We start from the raw sequence: 21,726 nt of genomic DNA on the forward strand, positions 1-21,726 counted from the left end.
CCTGAGGGAAGGGACTTTTCTATTTGTTCACTGCCCTACCTCCAGCACTAAGAACAGTGCCTGCGATACAGTTGATGCTGACAAAGCCAGGGCCTGCTCATCTCCAGCATCTGCCTAGTCCTGTGCTTTCTACCCCTGGCTACACGTCCGCATCACCTGGGGGGCCTGAAAAAATCACAACGCTCACACTGCACCCCAGATGAATTGAAACAGAAACACTAGGGGTGAGACCAACACAGCGGTTAATTTTTTTTTTTTGAGACAGAGTCTCGCTCTGTCCCCCAGGCTGGAGTGCAGTGGCGCGATCTCGGCTCACTGCAAGCTCCACAGTGGTAACTTTTAAAATTACAGACGATCCTGCTGTCCATCAAGGCTGAAAACCAGTGTTCTAAAGCAGTGGATCGCAAACTTTTTTTTATCTCCAGACCTCTTTTGACTCATAAAAATTATTGAGGACTCCCAAGAGCTTTTGTTTCTGTGGATTGTATCGCTATTTACCAGATTGGAAATTAAAATGGAAAAAAATGTAAGTATTTATTTAAAAAATTTATTTACAAATAACAATTAAACATATATTAACATAATATTTTCATGAAATTAACTATTCATCAATCCTCCCTCAAAAAAAAGTAGTGAGAAGAGTAGCGCTATATTGTTCAAATATCCTTAACAGAAGGATTCTCATAGAGTTTGCATCCTGTCAGTTGCTGGATGTTAGGAAGAAAATCCGGCTTCAGAGAATACATAGTTGGAAAAGGAAGGAGTATTTTAATAGCCTTTTCAGATAATCTTAAAAAAATATTGCAGGCATTCTTCTTGCTACCACACAAAAATTCCACAAGTGGTAATTCCTCAGGGGTCAGTTGCAATATGGAATCTGAAATGATATTGGTGAACTTTTCAGACTCTGTTATGCTAAAACCCATAGCTCCATCTCGCACTTTGAAGGGATCTCTAACTCATGCCTGATTTATGACATCTGTCATTTGGAACATAGTTCACTGAGTTATGCAAACCTTCTCGATATTGTTACCTCTCATTTTGCAGTATTGAAAAATCCCATTCATTAATCTCATCATCAAACTCATCCAGAAAAGTCTTTCGGTGCTAGGAAGTTGTCAAGTTCACAGTGACAGGCAGACAAGTTCCCAAAACTCAGATTTTCACTTGAAAGCTCATTTTATCATTAGCAACAAATACTGGCGTTGTTTTTCTTGAAGTGACAGGCTCACTTCATTCATTTTCAAGACAGTGTCTGCCAAACACCCAAGTCTGAATAACCACTTCTGCCTGCTGTTTGTTCAAGTAAAAAGCTTGAACAAACACAGTTCAAAGCAGTTGGTTCAGTTCAGTCTCCACTCAAACAATGGGAGCAAGGGCTTTTCTTCAAAATTCCATATTCCACAGAAATGCTTTCTATGTATTTCCTCTTCTGTCACACAGACTACTAAAGACTTAAAGGTCTAGGTTTAATAAGATTTATGATTTTGACTACCTCACCAAGGACATGCTAACATAAATTTTTAATTAATAAATCACATTTTTAAAACTGTGATTACAGGACAGTGAAGAATATGATGACTACTCATACAATTTGGTGGCACTGCCTGGATGCATGCTAAAGACTAGCAGTTTTGGCCGGGTGCGGTGGCTCATGCCTGTAATCCCAGCACTTTGGGAGGCCAAGGCAGGCAGATCACCTGAGGTCATGAGTTCAAGACCAGCCTGGCCAACATGGTGAAACCCCATCTCTACTAAAAATACAAAAATTAGCCGGGCATGGTGGCACGCACAAGTAATCCAGATACTCGGGATGCTGAGGCATGAGAATATCTTGAACCTGGGAGGTGGAGGTTGCGGTAAGCCGAGATCATGCCAAGGCCAAGGCACTCCAGCCTGGGGGTGACGGAGCAAGACTCCGTCTCAAAAAAAAAAAAAAAAAAAGACGACGACGACGAGCAGTTTCATCCACCATTGCTTTTGCACTTCTGTACAAATGTCAATACAATGGAAAAAAGGAAAATTACATCTAAGTAATATTATGAAAGTTGTTTTGATCTCACAGACCGCCCTCCCCCCCAAAAGGGTCTCAAGCACCCTCCAGGAGCCTGAGAACCTCACCTTGAGAACCACTCTTCTGAAGAAATTCAAGAAAAAAAAGATAATAGTCTGCTACGGTTCTTTGCAAATGACACTGAACCGGTAGTTCACAGATGTAACCAGTTTGGTGAGAATGTAGGCTGACTTGCACTTATTCTCCAGTGTTGTTTCTAGAGTATATCTCATAAACTGAAACCCAGGCTACCTATCTAACTCTCTTTAAATAACTGCTGTTGTTTTAGATTGGCCTTAGAGAGGGATGTGTGACATCCCTGACTTTATAGATCTAAGAGCTTTCCATGAGGCATGCTCCTCCTTCAAGAACTGTAAACTGGAGCCCACACCTCACCTAACCACGATGTCTGGACCATCCACCCACAAACTAGCTGTTGCCATTGACTTAATTCTCCCTACTTTCCCCCACCTCTTGCCAACATTTCCATCCCTCTATTCTTAACACAGTTTGCAATCCAACACTCTAAAATCCTTTAAAGTGGGTGATTATACAATTTATCATCCACACCACTACACTTTTGAGGGTGAAAGCTATTAATAATGGGACTAACCTGGGTAACTGGACTGGTCATGGTCCCCCATCTCTAACTTCTGCCCTGTATCACCTAAGCTCACCTCGCCAGTTTTACCTTTGCTGCTTTTGGATCACAAAGCTGTATGGTAGGGGAGGAAGGCTGGAGAAAAGCAAAGCAAACCCCTGTGAAAATGATGATGGTTTAAAAAAAATAGAAAAAGTAAGTAGGAAGCATATAACATTCCTACTTGGGTGTGACTCCTGGTCACTGAAGGGATGGCTGGGTTTGGTTTCTGAGATTCACTCTGTTTTACTGCAATGCCAGCTTTGTAATAAACCAGTGTCCACACATAGCTGGTCGACTGGTCTATTTCTCTAGCCTCATAGCAATGCTGCACCATCTTAATCACTTGACAGTAATGTACAATATTTAGAATGGTCCTAACACCTCCTTCTTCTTTCTCAAAGTGTCTGGGCTATCCTTGGCCCTTTGCATTTCCGGATAAATTTTAGAATCCATCCGTCAGTTTCCACATATTAAAAAGGAATTACTGGGATTTTGAATGGGATTGCATTGAATCTACAAATCACATGGAGAGAAATGACATTTTTAAAATATTGAGTTGTCCAATCTGTGAACATCTTTCTTTAGAGGGCTTAAAAGTCTTTGGTTAGATTTATTCTGAGGTGTTTTATATTTCTAAGTGTTATTTTAAATGACATCTTGGAAAATTTTTTCTTTTCTGTTTGTTGCTTATATGCAGAAATAAAACAGATTTTTGGATACTGATTTTATATCCAGTTATTTTGAAATTTAGTTGGCTTGCTATTTAGCAATTTTGCTAAATTCCCTAAATTCTAACAATTTGTGTGTTGACATTTTAGGATTTGCTACTACACAATTACATCATCTGTGAATAATAACAGTATTACTCCTTTCTTTGAATTCTTTACTCTTTTTGTGTTTTTCTTGCCTTGTTACAGAGCAATTTTGAATAGAGGTCATGTGAGCAGGCATCTCTGTCTTGTTCCAGCTCTCAGAGGGAAGCCTTTTTAACATTTCACCATTGAGTAATATTTGCCAAGATACCTTTTATCAGAATTGAGAAGTTCACTTCTATTCTTTGTTTGCTAAGATTTTTACCATGATGGGATGTTGAATTTTACCACCTGCTGTATCTATTGAAATGACAAGATTTTCCTCCTTTATTCTCCTTAAAGTGGTAACTTACACTGCTTGGTTTTTTAATGCTAAATCATCCTTACACTGCTGGAAAGAAATCCAATGTGGTTGTAATATGAGATTCTTTTGTGTCTACTGCTGGTTATGCTCACTGATATTTAGTTTCCATTTTTTCATATCTACGTTCATGAGAAACTGGCCCTCAATTTCTTTTCCTGCAATGTCCTTGTCCTTCTTGCCCTTGTCCCTCGTATCAAGGTGATGTTGGCTTCATAAAATGAACTGAGAAGTGCTCTTTTTCTACTTTTTAGAAGAGTCTGTATAATACCGGTACCTTTCCCTCCTTCAGTGTTTGGCAGAATTCACTGCTGAAGCCCCCTGGGCCTGGAGTTTTGTTTGTGGGCAGAACTGTAATTATGATTTCCACTTTAAACACAGTTACATGACTATTCAAGTTTTCTCTTTCTAGGAATTTTTCCACTACAGAAAAAAAAATTTTTTGAGACAGGGTCTCACTATGTTGCCCGGGGTAGTTTCAAATGCCTGAGCTTAAGCAATCCTCCCATCTCAGCCTCCAGAGTAGCTGGGATTACAACCCTGCACCACTGCATCCAGCCTCAAATTTATTAACAAAAATAAGTTCATAACATCTCCTTTTTAATGTCTGTAAGATCTGGATTAATGCATCCTTTTCATTCTTCTTATTGATAATTTGTTGCACAGATTATTTGATCAAGCTTGTGCAAGTCTATCAATTTTATTAGTTTTCAAAGAACTACCTTTTGGTTTTATTGATCCTCTCAATGTGGTATTTATTTTCTATTTCATTAATTTATATTATTATTTTTAATATTTCCTTCCATCTACTTCCTTTACATTTAATTGGATCATCTTTTTTTACATCTTGAGGTCAATGCTTAGATCACTGATTTTTCAGCCACTTTTCTTTCCAATATATGCATTTAAGGCAACACTTCCCCCCTAAACACTGCTATAGCTGCACCTCACAACGTTTGACATGTTATATTTTCATTATTATTCATTTTAGGATGTTTTGATTTCCATTTTGCTTTCTTCAGTGTACTGCAAGTTACTTACAAGAGTACTAATTAATTTGCAAACACAGAGATTTTCTTTTTTTTTTAACTTTTATTTTAGGTTCAGGGGTACATGTGCAGGTTTGTTATATAGGTAAACTCAAGTCACAGGGGTTTGTTGTACAGATTATTTCGTCACCTAGGTACTAAGCCTAGTATCCAACAGTTATTTTTTCTGATCCTCTCTTCCCACCCTCTACCCTCAAGTGGGCCCCAACGTCTGTTGCTCCTCTCTTTGTGTCCATGAGTTCCCATCATTTAGCTCCCACTTATAAGTGAGAACATGCAGTATTTGGTTTTCTGTTCCTGCATTAGTTTGCTAAGGATAACGGCCTCTGGCTCCATCCATGTTCCTGCAAAAGACATGATGTTGCTCTTTTTTATGGCTGCATAGTATTCCATTGTGTATGCATACCACTTTTTAAAATCTGATCTGTCACTGATGGGCATTTAGGTTGATTCCATGTCTCTGCTTTGGTGAACAGTGCTTCAGTGAACATTTGCATGCATGTTTCTTCACAGCCGAACAATTTATATTCCTTCGTGTATATACCCATTAATGGAACTGCTGAGTCAAATGGTAGTTCTGTTTTTTTTTTTTTAATACAAATTAAATTACATTTACTTAAATATACTAATCAAAACACGTCTTATGAAGCATCTTTTCTGTGACAATCTGGTCTGGGCTGGATCCACTCTGTGCTGCTGTTTTCTGACACCAGTTGGTAGTTCTGTTTTTATGTCTTTGAGGAATCGCCACACTGCCTTCCACAATGGTTGAACTAATTTACACTCTCACCAACAGTATATAAGCATTCCCTTTGCTCCACAACCTCACCAGCATCTGTTATTTTTGACCTTTTAATAATAGCCATTCTGACTGGTATGAGATGGTATCTCATTGTAATTTTGATTTGCATTTCTCTAATAATCAGTGATATTGAGCTTTTTTTCATATGCTCGTTGGCCGCATGTATATCTCCTCTTGAAAACTGTCTGTGTCCTTTGCCCACTTTTTAATGGGGTTGTTTGTTCTTTTTCTTGTTAAGTTCCTTATAGATGCTGGATGTTAGACCTCAGTCAGATGCATAATTTGCAAATATTTTCTCCCATTCTATATGACAGACAGCCTACAGAATAGGAGAAAATATTTGCAAACTAGAGCTTTTGCTGTGCAGAAGCTCTGAAGTTTAATTAGATCCCATATGTCAATTTTTGCTTTTGTTGTGATTGCTTTTGGCGTCTTCATCATGAAATCTTTGCTCACTCTTATGTCCAGAATGCTATTGCCTAGGATGTCTTCCAAGGTTTTTATAGTTTTGGGTTTTATCTTTTATTTTTGGTTTCTAACTTAATTCTACTAGGATTAGCAAATATACTCTGAGTGATTTCACTTCTTGAAATTTGTTAAGATTTGTTATGGTCCAGCATATGGTAAATTTTCAAAATGTATTTTAAAGGAAGCTGTATTTTACAGTTGACTCCAGGGTTCTATATATGTCAATTAGGTCAAATTGATTAATCATGTTGTTCCAATCTTCTATATCCTTTCTGTATCTTTACATTTTTTGATGTGTTGCTCATAAGCCAAATACATTTTTTAAAAATCAAATCTAATAATCTTTGTCTTTTAACTGGAATATCTAGTTATTAACATTTAATGTAATTCATTATAGATCTGAATTTAGATATCTACCATCTTAAAGTTTTCTTTCTGCATGTCCTGTAAATTCTAAGTTCTTTTTTCTCCTATTTCCTACCTTCCTTTGGATTATCTTTAAGTTATTTTGCTCTTATTATTTTATATTTAAGCATTCTTTTACTGAGCCTAGAACTACACTAGAATCCTTCACTTATAACAGTCTAACATAAAGTAGCACTTTTACATCCTCCTGGACAATGGACCTTACCTCCATATTAAGAATAAGTGTAATTATTTTAGAATCTGTGTCTGATAACTCCATATCTGGATCCCCTATAGTTCTGCTTCTATTGTCTATTTCTTTTTAATTTAAAAAAAAAACTGTATTTTCTTTTCTTCTCATATGCCTGGGGGTGGGTGTGGGGGTGTGTGGAAGGGGGGCTACTGTAGCAATTATATAAAGCCAAGAGTGATGTAATCTTCTTCTAAAAGGGATGTTCATTTGTTTCTGCCAGGGAACAACCCTAATCAACTTTCAAAGCTGAGCTTTACTTCCTGCAGGGACTGATCTACTTATGATTCATCCTTACTCCTACAGCATAACCCGTAAGGGTCCAAACTCAAAACCTTTGGATGTTTACCAGGGTCTCCCTTCGTGCTTCCAGCCCCATGAGTCTGTCAAAGGCTTTGCCTGGCTTCCCAGGTGCTTCTTCTGGAATCTGCAGATGTCCCTGGGGAAAAAGTGGCCCAAGAAGCAGGGCTCATGTCTCTGGATTTCCTGGATCTTGGTCCCATACCGCTTCACTGCCCTGTTAACTCTCTGGGGTTTTTAATGTTAATATCTTGTTCAGCTTTTCCAGTTGTCCTCAGCAGGAGAGTTGGTCCAAATTACCTAGCCTGTCATTACTGGAACAGAACTTAAATTCCAACTTTTTTTCCCTCCTATTCTGGTTAGATCAAGAGAATATACAACGCAGAGTTTTACATCTGCTCATATTAGCTAAAATTAGTGAGTTTATAAAGTTTTTAAAAACAGCCTATGTGAGAAAGTGATAATACATTTTGTTTTGAAAACCTTACCTTGGCAATGGACCCGCTGGGGGAGTCATTCCATAGTCTTCATATCTCTGGAAGACATACAAAAGAACATGAAGATTAATATTCAATACTTATTATAAAGTGACAACAGCAAACTTATAAATTCAGCTTTACAGGATTAACTTTCAAGAGAATTATTTTCTCATTAAAACTTAGCATGTTACCGGGCACTCTGCCACCAAGTGATGCTACAAGTTTCGGTTCGAGGACCTGCACTACCAGACTTTAGAAAATGCACAACTTTTGGATACATATGTAACAAACCTGCACATTGTGCACATGTACCCTAAAACCTAAAGTATAATAAAAAAAAAAAAAAGAAAACGCACAACTCATTTCTAGATCTTTCCTTCTTTTGTATATTACAACTGCAAATATGAATAGCTGACAGGCTTTCTGTGACAACTACAAATATGAATAGCTGACAGGCTTGCTGTGCCTGCTCTTCCCTACAGATCCATCTGTATCTTCTGCTGCAAACCTGTATCTTCTGCTAGAAGGCCTCATATCTTTTGCTAAAAGGCAGGCCTGAATGCCCACAATTAGCACAAGTGACTCCAACCACATGAGCCACAAAGGTCAGCAAGACCCAGTGGGTGCCCAGTACCTATTCAAATACCTCAAGCAACTCAAGTATCAAATGCTGTCTCACGTTGCAGAATGCTGCAAAAAAAGAAAACCAGAAACTAGAGAGACTCTATAAGACGAAGACAGCACGTTCTGTTTCTGGCCATTTACTGGTCCCCAGGAGACAGCTATATTTTCTGCCCTTAAATTCCATAAGGTGCCCCCGTATCCTTCAATCAACTCTTTTTACTTGAGCTAACCTGAACTAGCCAAATGTTCTTTGACTAAAACAATATGCCACATGATTTAAAGAAATATACATCTAAGAGATCTGTTGTATTCCTGGTGAAATCAATATATCCTAACCCTAATATACGTGGGACTCTTATTTCAACATTTCTTTTCAATAACTGTGAATTGTTCCTTTTGGAATTAGATATTTCAGAAGAACAGTAACTATGGGCAGAGTCCGTCCAGCTGCAGTCAGTTGGAACCAATGGTTTGTCTAAGTTAGGACTAAGTCAGCCTTGCTTCTGAAGTTGTTCTAATATGATATCTTTCTTTTTATAAGCTGTCATTTAGTGAATTAGTATTTTGAGTTAAGCATTGTATGAGCATTAACCCAGGCCCACAACATCACTAAAAAAGCACTCGCTGCCTCTGTTTTATGAACGAAACCAACCCACAAAGAAATTAGATGATTTCCTTCTAATGTCTTTTGGACTCCGAAGACCAAGCTTCTCACCAATCCCCCTGCATTGCCCATGGTTTCCAAAACCAGACACTCTCCTGTGAACAAATAGCTATTTTGTGAGGGAAAAAGTCGAGGTTTTGGAGTCAGATAGACTGGCTTAACATCCCTGGGCCTATTCCTTTATGCCAAGAGAATATAATGATCTCCACATTCATAGAGTTCTAAGGGGATTATTAAATATGAAACTGTGGTCAGATTACTTCACCTTCTGACTCCCTCTGCTTCCATCCCCTTGGCTGTCATGTGGAACCTTGTGGACTTCCCCAGCTGAGGCAAAACAAGGGAAAGGGGGTTATGGATGAAGGCAGGAAGAGAAGGAAAAGAAGCTTCCATTCCTTTTCCAAATAATTAAAGGGAAATCTGAGACTACATAGAGATTATTCACACTGCTGGTGCTTTCGGCACAGTGTGGTTTTTTAAAGCATATTTATATGCAAAATCTACAAAAAAGTCAATGCTTACCAGTTTACCTACCAAAGTCTCAGGAGGACTTAGTGGCATATTAAGAGAAAAACAATGAAAAATAGCTGTCCACTTATTATCTGTTGTATCTTTGTAGTGCGAGGATTTCAACTCTATTCTCATCAGAAAAAGAATGTCATATTTCTAGGGACTACCTGCCCTGATGAAAAGGTTTAAAAAAAATCACAGACAGAATTTCTCTGATTCTGTTGCAGGATGGATCACACCTATATAAAAGTTTGGGGAACAAAATCGCATTTGAAGGTTTCAATCAGCTATGTATATAAAAATCCCATTTTAATGCATCCTTTTTTTCTATTCAGTATAAAACACAGGCCGACAGAGTAAGGAAGGCAAGTTAGATGGTTGGTAGAGTTTGGGATAGGCCTGAGGTAAAATAACCAGACAGTGAGGTCTGCTTGCGAAGTGTCTCAGCCCCGGGATTTGTACTTGCTACTCAAAGGACTAGTCCAGAGAGAGCTTACCTTCTCAAGGAAGCAGCAATACCAACTATCAAGTGGCCTGACTCACTGACACATAACACTCCTACCCTCGCAAAAAAGGAGTAATAATGTCATCAGATGGCAAATAAAGGCTCATGCGGTAACTGAAGGCACCTTGAAATCCACATTCCTGTGGTTTTTCTTTTTTTTAACCAAAAAAAAGCAAATAGCAGCAAATAGAGAGTGATCAGGCTCCCCTTGGCAACACTAACTTTACAATCCATTTATAAACATGTTGAAATTATATTAGATATGCACGGATAAAGCCAATGATTCTGGTTTTCCACTAGATTAAGCTGCTACCGTTCTCATCCAACCACATCAGGGTAACATCAAAAGTCCACAATGAGAAAACCAGGAATAACGGTGTTTATTTTAAAAATCTTACTATGGGCTTGAATTTATAAGGCATTATCAGGGAATCTTGAATCTGCAACACCTATGAACAATGAACAAATAAGAGAAATAACAAGACAAACCTGCCAAAAATTACTGCTAAAAATTCATCAGCAGAAACCAAACAAGGAAAGCAGCAGAATCATGCTACACACTGAGCAAAGCAGTGGTCAAGGGGGAAACAAACAAACAAACAAAACAAAGATTCTGGCAGCACAATGTGGCTCCTAAGCCCATCCCCAGGATGCTCAGCATTACATTGCCACTTAGAGAGTACACTGAGGGGTGCACTGGCAGACAGGGTGAAGGGGAGGGACGGGGAATCAGGAAAAGCCTGGAAGCAGAGAGAACTAACAATCAGAGACCAGCAGTGAACAAGTTCAGGTCAGCTCGTGAGATGAGCCTTTCCCTTTGGAAAACACAGGACAAGCTAAGCTAAGCGGCTGGTGGTAGGTCTTCCTCCTCTTTTCCAGTCTTCCTGTCATCCTGAGATGCATCCAAGGTGTTAGACCGTCAGCAGCTTGGCTTACTCGACACCAGTGAACCACATTTTACCTATCAGCTGCCATGCTGTGTTCGGCATCAGAACTGCTCCACCCTAACATCATACATTCAAGACCAGAGGCAGGGAGACAATTAAGAAGCTGTTGCTGAGCGATGACAGTGGCTCCATCTGATGTCATGGTGTGGATGGATTTAAGAGGAAGAATTCAACAAAGTTCTGGCATGTTTAAATGACCCCAGCTTTCCATACCTTTCCTTTGCAGCACCTGGTCTATCATTTCAACTGCTCCCTCTCACCTGCACATCACATGTGCCTGACAAAGCCCTAGTCTTCAATCCCAATGCATATACTTGGGTACTGAATGCTCATCAGTGAAACTCGAGAACATTAATTAGAGCCACTTCGATTTCATGATAGTCAATCTCAACCACCCTCAAGGCTAAGAAATAATTCCTGTGTCCCTAACCTGTGTTGTCTCATTCTCCATTAACAGGTCTTTCAAATCTCTTCTCTCCCTCAAACCTCCTGCCCTGCCACATTTCTTCTGTTATTCTCAATGGATGACTCTGCCTTCTCTGCTGTGAGGATAAAAGCCATGAGATGACTGGTTCCTCAACCTTCTACTAGCCAACTACAACCTGATTTTATCTGTGCCCAACCTTTCCCTCCTCCTTCCCATTAAATTAGAAGAAGCATATCCCCTCATTTCTTTTTATTATTATTTATTTATTTGTTTGAGAAGGAGTCTCGCTCTTCCGCCCAGGCCCGACTGCAGTGGCGCTATCTCGGCTCACTGCAATCTCCGCCTCCAGGGTTCACCCCATTCTCCTGCCTCAGCCTCCCAAGTAGCTGGGACTACAGGCACCTGCCACTGTGCCCAGCTAATTTTTTTTTTTTTTTTTGTATTTTTAGTAGAGACGGGGTTTCACCATGTTAGCCAGGATGGTCTCGATCTCCTGACCTCGTGATCCGCCCGCCTCGGCCTCCCACATATCCCCTCATTTCTAAAGAGAGCTCTTCCACTGGTACTCCAGATTCATCTCATCCCCTTTTGTGAATTGTCAGACTCTTCTTCCGCACTGGCTCAGCACCATCAGCCATTAAACATGTTGAAGGCCCGTTGATTCTTCCTCTTGGATTTATCCACTGCACTGCACTAGCTGGAGTCACCAACTCTCTCACCAAGAATATTACAACAGCTTTCTATTAGTCTGTTTCTGACCACCATTCTTCACTCTAAAATGGGACTAATCTTTCAAAAAGGCATACCTAATTATGTTTCCACCTGCTCAAAACCCTTCCATGTGCAGCCATCATCCTCAGGATGAGGTGTAGGCTCCATAATCATCAGCTTCCTGCTTTTCCTCTCCTGCCTCATGTCTCACCACTTTTGGTGCCTGCTCTGTACTGCTCAGCCAGAACTCACTTCACTGCTTAGAACATACTGTAATAATTTTATGTATCAACCTGACTGTGCCACAGGGCACCCCGATATCTGGTTAAACATTGTTTCTGGGTGTGTCTGTGAGGGTGTTTCCAGAAGAGAGTAGCATTTGAATTGGTGGACAGTAAGGCAGCCCTCCCCAATATGGGCGGGCATCTTCCAATCTGTTGAAAGCTTGAATAGAAGAAAAAGGCAGAGGAAGGTTGGATTTGGGCTTCCTCTGCCTGACTGCATGAGCTGGGACATCAATCTTCTCCCATCCTTGAAGCCCCTGGTTCTCAAGCTTCCAGATTCAGACTGGAAACCACCTCTCAGGCCTTCAAACTACACCACTGGCTTCTGTGGGTTTCCAGTTTGCAGAAAGCAGATCATGGGATTCTCAGCCTCCATAATTACATGAGCCGACTCCTCGTAATAAGTAAATTTCTCTCTCTCCTCCTCACTCTCTCCATATAAACGCATACGCATACACACACACACACACACACACACACAGAGACACACCCACCCACCCACATACACACACACTACTAGTTCTGTTTCTCTGGAGAACCCTATTTTAAATAATAGACCCTACACATGAATGGATAAACAAATGTGATATATTCGTAAATGGAGTACTAGTATGTGCTGCTGTTTTCTTTGGGTCTATTATAAATAAATCTGCCATGATGTACAAGTCTTTGTATGAAAATATGCTTTTGTTTCTCTTGGATAAATACTTAGGAATAGAATGTTGGTTCATATGGTAGGATATATGTTTAACTTTTTAAAGAGACTGCCAAACTTTTTTTCCAAGTGGTTGTGCTATTTTACATTCCCACCAGCAGTTCATGAGACTTCCAGTTGTTTACATTCTCATCAACATAATTGTAGATTTGTTTCTACATGCAGTTTTGTCAGTTTTTGCTTAATGTATTTTGAAGCTCTAATACTATGCACATAAACACATAAGACTTTATGTCTTCCACATAAACTGACCACTTTATTATGAAATGATCCTCCTAATCTTTAATAATATTCTTTACTATGAGCTCTATTTTGGCTAATATTAACACAGCCATTCCAGCTTTCTATGATTAGTGTTAGTATGGCATATCTTTCTCCAAACTTTTCTCCATACTTTTCCTTTTTACCTATTTGTATCTTTGTATTTAATGAAAGTTTCTTGTAGGCAGCATGTATTTGGATCTTGCTTTTTATGCAAACTGACAAGCTCTGCCCTTTAATAGGGGTGTTTAGACCATTCACATTTAATGTGATTATTGATAGGGCTGGATTTAAATCAACCATCTTGGTATCTGTTTTTCATTTTCCCCATCTGTGCTTTATCGCTTTTCACTTCCTTTTCTGCCTTCTTTTTTTTTTTTTTTTTTTGAGACAGAGTCTCGCTCTTTTGCCCAGGCTGGAGTGCAGTGGCATGATCTCAGCTCACTGCAACTCCGCTTCCTGGGTTCAAGTGATTCTTGTGCCTCAGCCTCCCGAGTAGCTGGGATTACAGGCACATGCCACCACACCCAGCTAATTTTTGAATTTTAGGAGAGATGTGATTTCACCATGTTGGGCCAGGATGGTCTCGATCTCCTGACCTCAGGTGATCCACCCACCTCAGTCTCCCAAAGTGCTAGGATTACAGGTGTGAGCCACCATGCCCGGCCCCTTTTCTGCCTTCTTTTGTGCTATTTTTTATTATTTCATTTTGATTCTTTTGTTGGCTTATTAGCTAATAATAGGTTGCTTTATGGTCTATATTATGCATTTTTCACTTATCACAGTCTCCCATTAAGCACTATTATTCTACTTCCTGTATGGTATAAGAACATTAAAATAGCAAACTTCAATTTCTCCTTTCTTGGCCTTTTGTGCTGCTGTTTTAATATATTTTACTTCTATATATGTTATAACCCCCCAACAATATATGCTTATTACTTTCACTTTAAGTAGTCAATTATCTTTTTTAAAGTTTTAAATAATGAAGAGAGGGTTTTAAAAAATAATTTCCCACACACATATTGACATTTCCCGTGTTTTTCATATATGTATGTAGATCCAGGTCTTCATATAGTATCATTTTACTTCTGCCTTAAAGACTTCCTGTAACATTTCTTATAATGCAGGTCAGCTGGCGATGAATTATTTCAGCTTTTATATGTCTGAAAACGTTTTTATTTCACCTTAGTCTTTGAAAGATACTTTTACCAGATATAGATTCTAGGTTGATCATTTGGTCTTTTCAGTTCTTTGAAGATTTGTTCCACTGTCTTCTGGACAATGAGATTTCTTCTGCCATCCTTATCTTTGTTCCACTGTATATAATGTATTCTTGTTCTCTGGCTGCTTTTAAGATCTTTTTTACTCGTTTTAAGCAATTTAGACTATGGCATTTTGGGTATAGTTTTCTTCATATTTCTTGCACGTAGAGTTCACCAACCAATGGATCTGTGGATTTGCAGTTTCCACCAAATTTGGAAAAATTTTGGCCCTTCTATGTTTTTAAAAACAATTCTATTCGGTATGTTTGAGGTTTACAACATATTACTGGCTACATACCGATAGTAAAATGGTTACTTACAGTGAAGCAAATTAACATTTATTATCTCACATACTTTTTTGTGACAAAAGTAGCTAAAATCTACTTATTTAACAAAATCCCCAATATAATAAAATTTTATTAACTATAGTCATTTAGTACTTAGATCTCTAGACTTGTTCATTCTACACATCCCCTACTTTGTATCCTTTGATCTCCATCTCCCAATTTCCTTTCCCCTCCCATCTGTGGTACTTTTTTTTTTTAAGATTCCACATGTAAGTGAGATCACGCAATATTTTTCTTTCTGTTTCTGGCTTATTTCACTTAGCATAGTGTCTTCCAGGTCCATCCATGTTGTAGCAAATAGCAGGATCTCCTTTTTAAAGGATAAATAATATTCCATTGTATATATACACCAAAATATTTTCTTTATCCATTCATCCATCATTGGACGCTTAGGTTATTTTCATATCTTGGTTATTGTGAATAGTGCTATAATGAACATAGGAATGCAGATATCTTTACAAGGTGGTGATTTTACCTTCTTTGGGTATATACCCAGCAGAGGGATTGCTGGGTCATATGGTAGTTCTATTTTTAATTTCTTTAGAAACCTCTACACCACTTTCCATAATGGCTGTACCAATCTACATTGCCATTAACAGTGTACGAGGGTTCCCTTTTCTCTAAACCCTTGCAAAAATTTGTTATTTCTTATCTTTTTGATAATAACCATCCTAACAAGTGTGAGGCAGTATCTCATAGAACGTTTTGTATTATTTGTTTTGTTTTGAGATAGAGTCTTGCTCTGTCACCCAGGCTGCAGTTCAATGGCATGATCTTGGCTCACTGTAACCTCTACCTCCCAGGTTCAAGTGATTCCTGTGCCTCAACCACCTCAGTAGCTGGTTACCAGCATGCGCCACCATGCCCAGCTAATTTTTGTATTTATAGTAGAAGCGGGGTGTCACCATTTTAGCCAGACTGGTCTTGAACTCCTGAGCTCAAGCAATCTGCCCACCTCTACCTCCACCTCCCAAAATGCTGGGATTACAAGCATGAGCCACTGCACCCAACCTCATAGAGGTTTTAATTTGTATTTCGCTGATGATTAGTGATGTTGAACACTATTTCATATACCTGTTGGCCATTTTTATGTCTTCTTTGGAAAAATATCTGTTCAAATCCTTTGCCCATTTTTAAATTGGATTATTTTTCTGCTATTGAGTTGTAAGAATTTTTTTAAATAAATGTTTGATACTAAGTCCTTATGAGATATGTGGTATATGAATATTTTTTCCAGTCTGTAGGTTGTGTTTTCACTGAAACATTTTCAATGTTTTCCTTTGCTGTACAGAGCTTTTTAGCTTGATGCAGTACCATTTACTTATTTTTGCTTCTATAACCTGAGCTTTTGGTGTGATAGATGTGATATCTAAAAAATCATTGCCAAGGTCAATATCAAGGAGTTTCCCCTATGTTCTCTTCTAGGAGTTTTATCATCTCAGGTCTTACACTTAGGTCCTTTATTCATTTTGAGTTGATTTTTGTGTCTAAGAGTCCAATTTCATTCTTTTGCATCTAGAAATCTAGTTTTCCCCTCACCATTTACTAAAAAGACTATCCTTTCCCCATTATGTCCTCTTGGTGCCCTTGTCAAAAATTAGTTGACCATATATGTGTGGATTTATTTCTGGACTCTCTATTCTGTCCCATTGGTCTATGTTTCTGTTTTTATGCCGGTATCATACTGTTTTTATTACTACAGCCCACTAATTTTTTCTTCTCCAATATGTAATCTGCCTTCAATCCCATAGTGCATTTTTTCATCTCAAGAGACTGTAGTTTTCATCTCTAAGTTTGACTTTTATCCTTTAATATTTTCAACGCTTCTAGTCAATGTGTACAGTCTTTCCTCTAGCTTCTTGAATCTATGAACTCCATTGTAAGAATTCTTTTAATATCCTGTCTACTAGTTCTTTTTCTCTTTTCTTTTCTTTGAGACAGGGTCTTGTTCTGTCACCCAGGCTGGAGTGCAGTGGTGCAATCATGGCTCACTGTAGCCTCAGCCTCCCAGGGTCAAGTGATCCTCCCACCTTAGCCTCCTAAGTAGTGCCTAGCTAATTTTTACATTTTTTGTAGAGACAGAGTCTCACTGTGTTGCCCAAGTTGGTCTCAAACTCCTGGACTCAAGCAATCCTCCTGCCTCAGCCTCTCAAGGTGCTGGGATTACAGGTGTGAACCACCACATACAGCTTGTCTAGTAACTCTATCATCTGTATCATTTTCCTGCTTCTTTCCTTGTCTGTTTAATTTGATTTGATGCAGACATTATTAATTTTACCTTATTGAATGCTGCATATTTTTGTGTTTCTATATTCTTGAGCTTTGCTTGGGTTTAGATGTTACGGTTTTGTGGTTAGGTGGAACCAGAGCAGCTTTAAGTTGGGGCTAATTTTGCCCCATTACTGAGGCAAAACTCTTCTGAATACTCTGACTGATATTGCATGAATTATGCAGTTTCCACCAACTGTTGGAAAAGGAACCATATTCATCTGCTCAGGCTGCCATAACAAAATACCTTAGAAATGGTGGCCTAAAACAACAGAAACTCCAGCACTTTGGGAGGCCGAGGCAGGTGGATCATGAGGTCAGGAGATCGAGACCATCCTGGCTACATGGTGAAACCCCATCTCTACTAAAAATACAAAAAATTAGCCAGGCGAGGTGGCAGGTGCCTGTAGTCCCAGCTACTCGAGAGGCTGAGGCAGGAGAATGGCGTGAACCTGGGAGGCAGAGCTTGCAGTGAGCCAAGACTGCGCCACTGCACTCCAGCCTGGGCGACAGAGCGAGACTCTGTCTCAAAAAAAAAAAAAAAACAAAAAAAAACCACACACAAGAACAGAAACTGATTTTCTCATAATTTTCTCGTAGTTATGGAGGCTGGAAAGTCTTACATCAACGTCTGGCAGTGTTCAGTTTCAGGTGGGGCTTTCTTCCTGGCTTGCAGACAGTTGCCTGCTCTCTGTGTCTTAACCTGGCCAGAGAGAGAGCTCTGGAGTCTCTTCCTCATCTTCTACAGGCAGCAGTTCTGTTGAATCGGGACTCTACCCTTCCAGCCTAATTTCTCTTAATTACCTCCCTAAAGGCCCTTATCTCCAACGCAGTCATATGGGGGGTTACGGCTTCAACATGTGATTTTGGGGAAGACACAGTTCAATCCATAGCAAGAGCTTATCCCCAGGCCTGTGTGAATTTTGAGGGTTGTTCCCGCTAATCCTTTTGAGGGGCTCTTTTGGGTAGTTTCTGTGTACCCATAAACTGATCAGTACTCAAACAAAGATTCTCTGCAGATGCCTAGCGTCCTGTTCAGGGTATCTCTCTGCTCTCCTGCACTCTCCCTCGTGAACTCCGGCTGCCTTTTCCTCCCCAGACTTCCAGACTCCATTTCTTCAACTCAGGGAGACCATGGAGCTCTGCCTGGGGTCCTACCTGCTGCGCCATGACTAGAAACTCCAGAAGTAAGCTGGGGCAACTGGAGGACTCAGTTCACTTCTCACTGATCCCCCTGTCCTTTCTTACCTAAAGTCTAATGTCAAGTCACCCAGATACTCCTTCCAGTGTTCTCAGCTGTTTCAGGAAGGAAGGTAAACCTAGCCTCTGTTCCTCCATCTGAAGCCTGTCCCATACACTTTAATTTCTGTGCCTCTGCTGTACTTCCCACCACCATGAACATCCTTCTTCAACTGAAAACCACTAATTATCCTTTAGACTTCCACAGAGATGCTATTTTGTCCAGAAAAATCCATCCCAAAAGACCTCAAGGTTCTGCTAAGACGCCCCTCCCACATCAGCTCCCCCCGCCATAGCACCTTCCAGGCTGTACTGGAATTAGTTTAGATTGTCCACAGAGCCTCCACTGGAATGTAAGAACTGGGGGGCGGGGACCTGTACTGTGCACTACTGTCTCCAGCACCTAAGCAGAGTGCCTGCGACACAGCAGGTGCTTTGTAAGTATATTTGAATGAATAAGCAAATGAGAAAACTTTAAAGTGACCCGATGGCAGCTGTTTCCACATTTATTTTACCACCGAGGTTTGTTCTGTACCATACATTTCCTGAAATATTATAAACCAACAGTTGTAATTTTGAAGATAGTTGTTGGAACAAGCTATATTTTAAAATTAAAAGCAGTAATGATGAGATTGAATGGTATTCCCACCCCACCCCACATGATAGCAGCTCCCCATACTGCAGGCTGTCGGCCTCCCATGCCCCGAAGGAGACTATCTCTTGCTGAAGGCTTTTACTTTGAAAATTCAAACCCATTTCAGAGATAAAAAAGAATTTTACCATATGTTTATTGCCACCCAATTTCATGTAACAAGGTGGACCCAGTATAAACACTCCCTAATAAATTCATGTTGTGACCTATTAGCTTCTCTCCAGAGTCAAATCTTAGTCCAATCATTTCATCTGAAATTAGCAGAAAATAATGTTGGCTTTACTTCCTTGAATTTTACTTCTTCTCCATCTCTCAGGAAGGTAAATTTGAAAGGACTAAGAAAAACATAAATGATAACAAAGGCAGATGAAATGCTGAAATGTCAACCTCCAAGATGGAAAGCTGACATTTGAAAGTGGTTGTCACTGTCCACAGGGGGACTGGCTGCCTACAATCTCAGAACCTCAGGAGTCTCTCCAGTACCAGGTGGCCATACAAGAAACTCAACGATTTGGATACATTCTAAACTGCAACTCTTCTGGAGACATCAACAAGAATACGTTTGATGGTTACCCCATCTCCATTCAGTGACACTGTTTTGAACCCAGGAAGATGCTTCCATAAAATCCCCCTCCATTCCTCCACAAAGCAAAAGTCCTCCTGCTTTGGCCTCCTAAATTGCTGGGATTACAGGCATGAGCCTGTAAACCCACATAAATGGATACTTCCAACATTAAGAATTAATTTAGTAGAAGATAAAAACTAAGACCCATCACCCGAGTTTTAATTCTTATCAAATGCAACCACAGTTTTGTGCGGAGTGTGAAAGTCAGGCAGTCAGGCAACAAAGCTTCAACATCTTGCCCACCAGATAATTCTAGAAGGCCAGTACTTACACTGCAGGGATTGTTGGCCGTCTGGGCTGGGCTGTAGAAGGACCCCCACTGGGTGGCTCGCCTCTCTTCCCGGGAAGGGGTGCTGTTTGCGGGCAGGCCGGGTGGGACTCCAGGGCCTACACCTGCGGCGCTGGCAGGCTGGCTGCTGGGGGCCACGAGGGCAAAGGCGTCGTCCAGGAGGGAGTGCATGGTCTGGCGTGCCTCCTCGATGGACGGCTGGGGTGGGATGTACTGGGAGGCCGGGAAGGGAAGGGCTGGATACCTCCCCAGTTCCACCGAGGATGGCGTCTGCACATCGGCTGGGAGGTCAGGATCCGACTACAGTGAGAAACGGCAAAGGAAGAATCACACATGAGTTTTTGTGGCAACCCTAAACAGTTTTCCTGACATTGAGGAAAAGTTCTATCATAAGAATTAAAAAATGACAGTTGAGGCTGCACACAGTGGCTCACACCTTTAATTCCAGGACTTTGGGAGGTTGAGGTGGAGAAGCACTTGAGGCCAGGAGTTCGAGACCAGCCTGGGCAACAGAGTGAGACCCCATCTCTAAAAAAAAAAAAAAAAAGAAAGAAATTAGCCAGGTGTGGTGGTGTGTACCTGCAGTCCCAGTTACTTGGGAGGCTGAGGTGGAAGGATAGCTTGAGCCCAAGAATTTGAGCTTGGAGTAAGCTATAATCGCCATCATTGTACTCCAGCCTGGATGACAGAGTGAGACCTTGTCTCAAAAAAATTAAAAAATGACAGCTGAGGAATGTGCGTTATATTTCATGGGAAGGAGAGAGGAGGCTTGAACCCGAAAAAAACTGCCAAAATTCAACAATCATTTTTTCAGCAACACTCAAATATTTACAAGGCATTTCAGTACCTGGAAGTGAACACTTTTACTGAAAGCCCCTAAACAGCCAAAAAACATATTTCAAAGTTTATGTATTGAAAAAAACTAGTAAATTTTCCATAGCTAGAAGTCAAAAAGTAAAGTAGTCTATTGACTATTAGAAAATAGTCTTACATACCCTTAAAAGATCAAAACTTTTAAAACTATACATATTAAAACTATGTATGTGGGCTGGGTGCAGTGGCTCACACCTGTAATCCCAGCAACTTGTGAGACCAAGGCAGGAAGATCATTTCCAGAGAGGCCAGGAATTTGAGACTAACCTAGGCAACATAGTAAGATCCCCATCTTTACAAAAAATTGCTTAAAAGTTAGCTGAGGGTGGTGGTGAGCACTTGCAGTCCCAGCTACTCATGAGGCTGAGCCAGGAGGATCTCCTAAGCCCAGGAGGTCGAGGTTGCAGTAAGCTATGATTGCCCCACTGCACCCTAGCCTGGTAACAGAGAGACCTAGACTCTTAAAAAAAAAAAAAAAACCTATGTATGTGTGCAAGCAATTACAATATCTACTTTATGAAAACTATTCAGAATCATTTGTCTTTAAAATGAAGGTATCTCTGGATCACAAGAGTCATTAAGGTTTAAACTGGCCAGACACAGTGGCTCATGCCTGTAATCCCAGCACTTTGGGAGGCCGAGATGGGTGGATCACCTGAGGTCAGGAGTTCCAGACCAGCCTGGCCAACATGGTGAAACCTTGTCTCTACTAAAAATATAAAAATTAGCTGGGCGTAGTGGTGCACGCCTGTAATCTCAGCTACTCGGGAGGCTGAGGCAGGAGAATCGCTTGAACCCAGGAGGTGGAGGTTGCAGTGAACTGAGATTGCACTCTTGCACTCCAGCCTGGGTGACAAGAGTGAAACTCTGTCTCAAAAAAAAAAAAAAAAAAGAAAAAAAA

General features: G+C 40.2%; 1 protein-coding gene across 3 annotated transcripts in view; it reads right to left on the reverse strand.

The window, feature by feature from the left end:
- Positions 1-21,726, reverse strand: part of KIAA1549 (KIAA1549 ortholog) — a 117,100-nt gene that overhangs the window by 37,416 nt on the left and 57,958 nt on the right. For 2 of the 3 annotated variants that reach the window (XM_058427099.1, XM_058427098.1), the window contains exons 15-16: positions 19,935-20,252; positions 7,632-7,678 (exon numbers count right to left, since the gene is read on the reverse strand). In XM_058427099.1, coding sequence (XP_058283082.1) covers positions 7,632-7,678; positions 19,935-20,252 — 365 coding nt within the window. Of the gene's footprint in view, positions 1-5,134; positions 5,263-7,631; positions 7,679-19,934; positions 20,253-21,726 lie in introns of those variants that run through there. The other variant, XM_058427100.1, reaches the window with a different exon arrangement.

The sequence above is a fragment of the Hylobates moloch genome, unplaced genomic scaffold (genome assembly GCF_009828535.3).
Source record: "Hylobates moloch isolate HMO894 unplaced genomic scaffold, HMol_V3 SCAFFOLD_1, whole genome shotgun sequence".
Taxonomy (NCBI): domain Eukaryota; kingdom Metazoa; phylum Chordata; class Mammalia; order Primates; family Hylobatidae; genus Hylobates; species Hylobates moloch.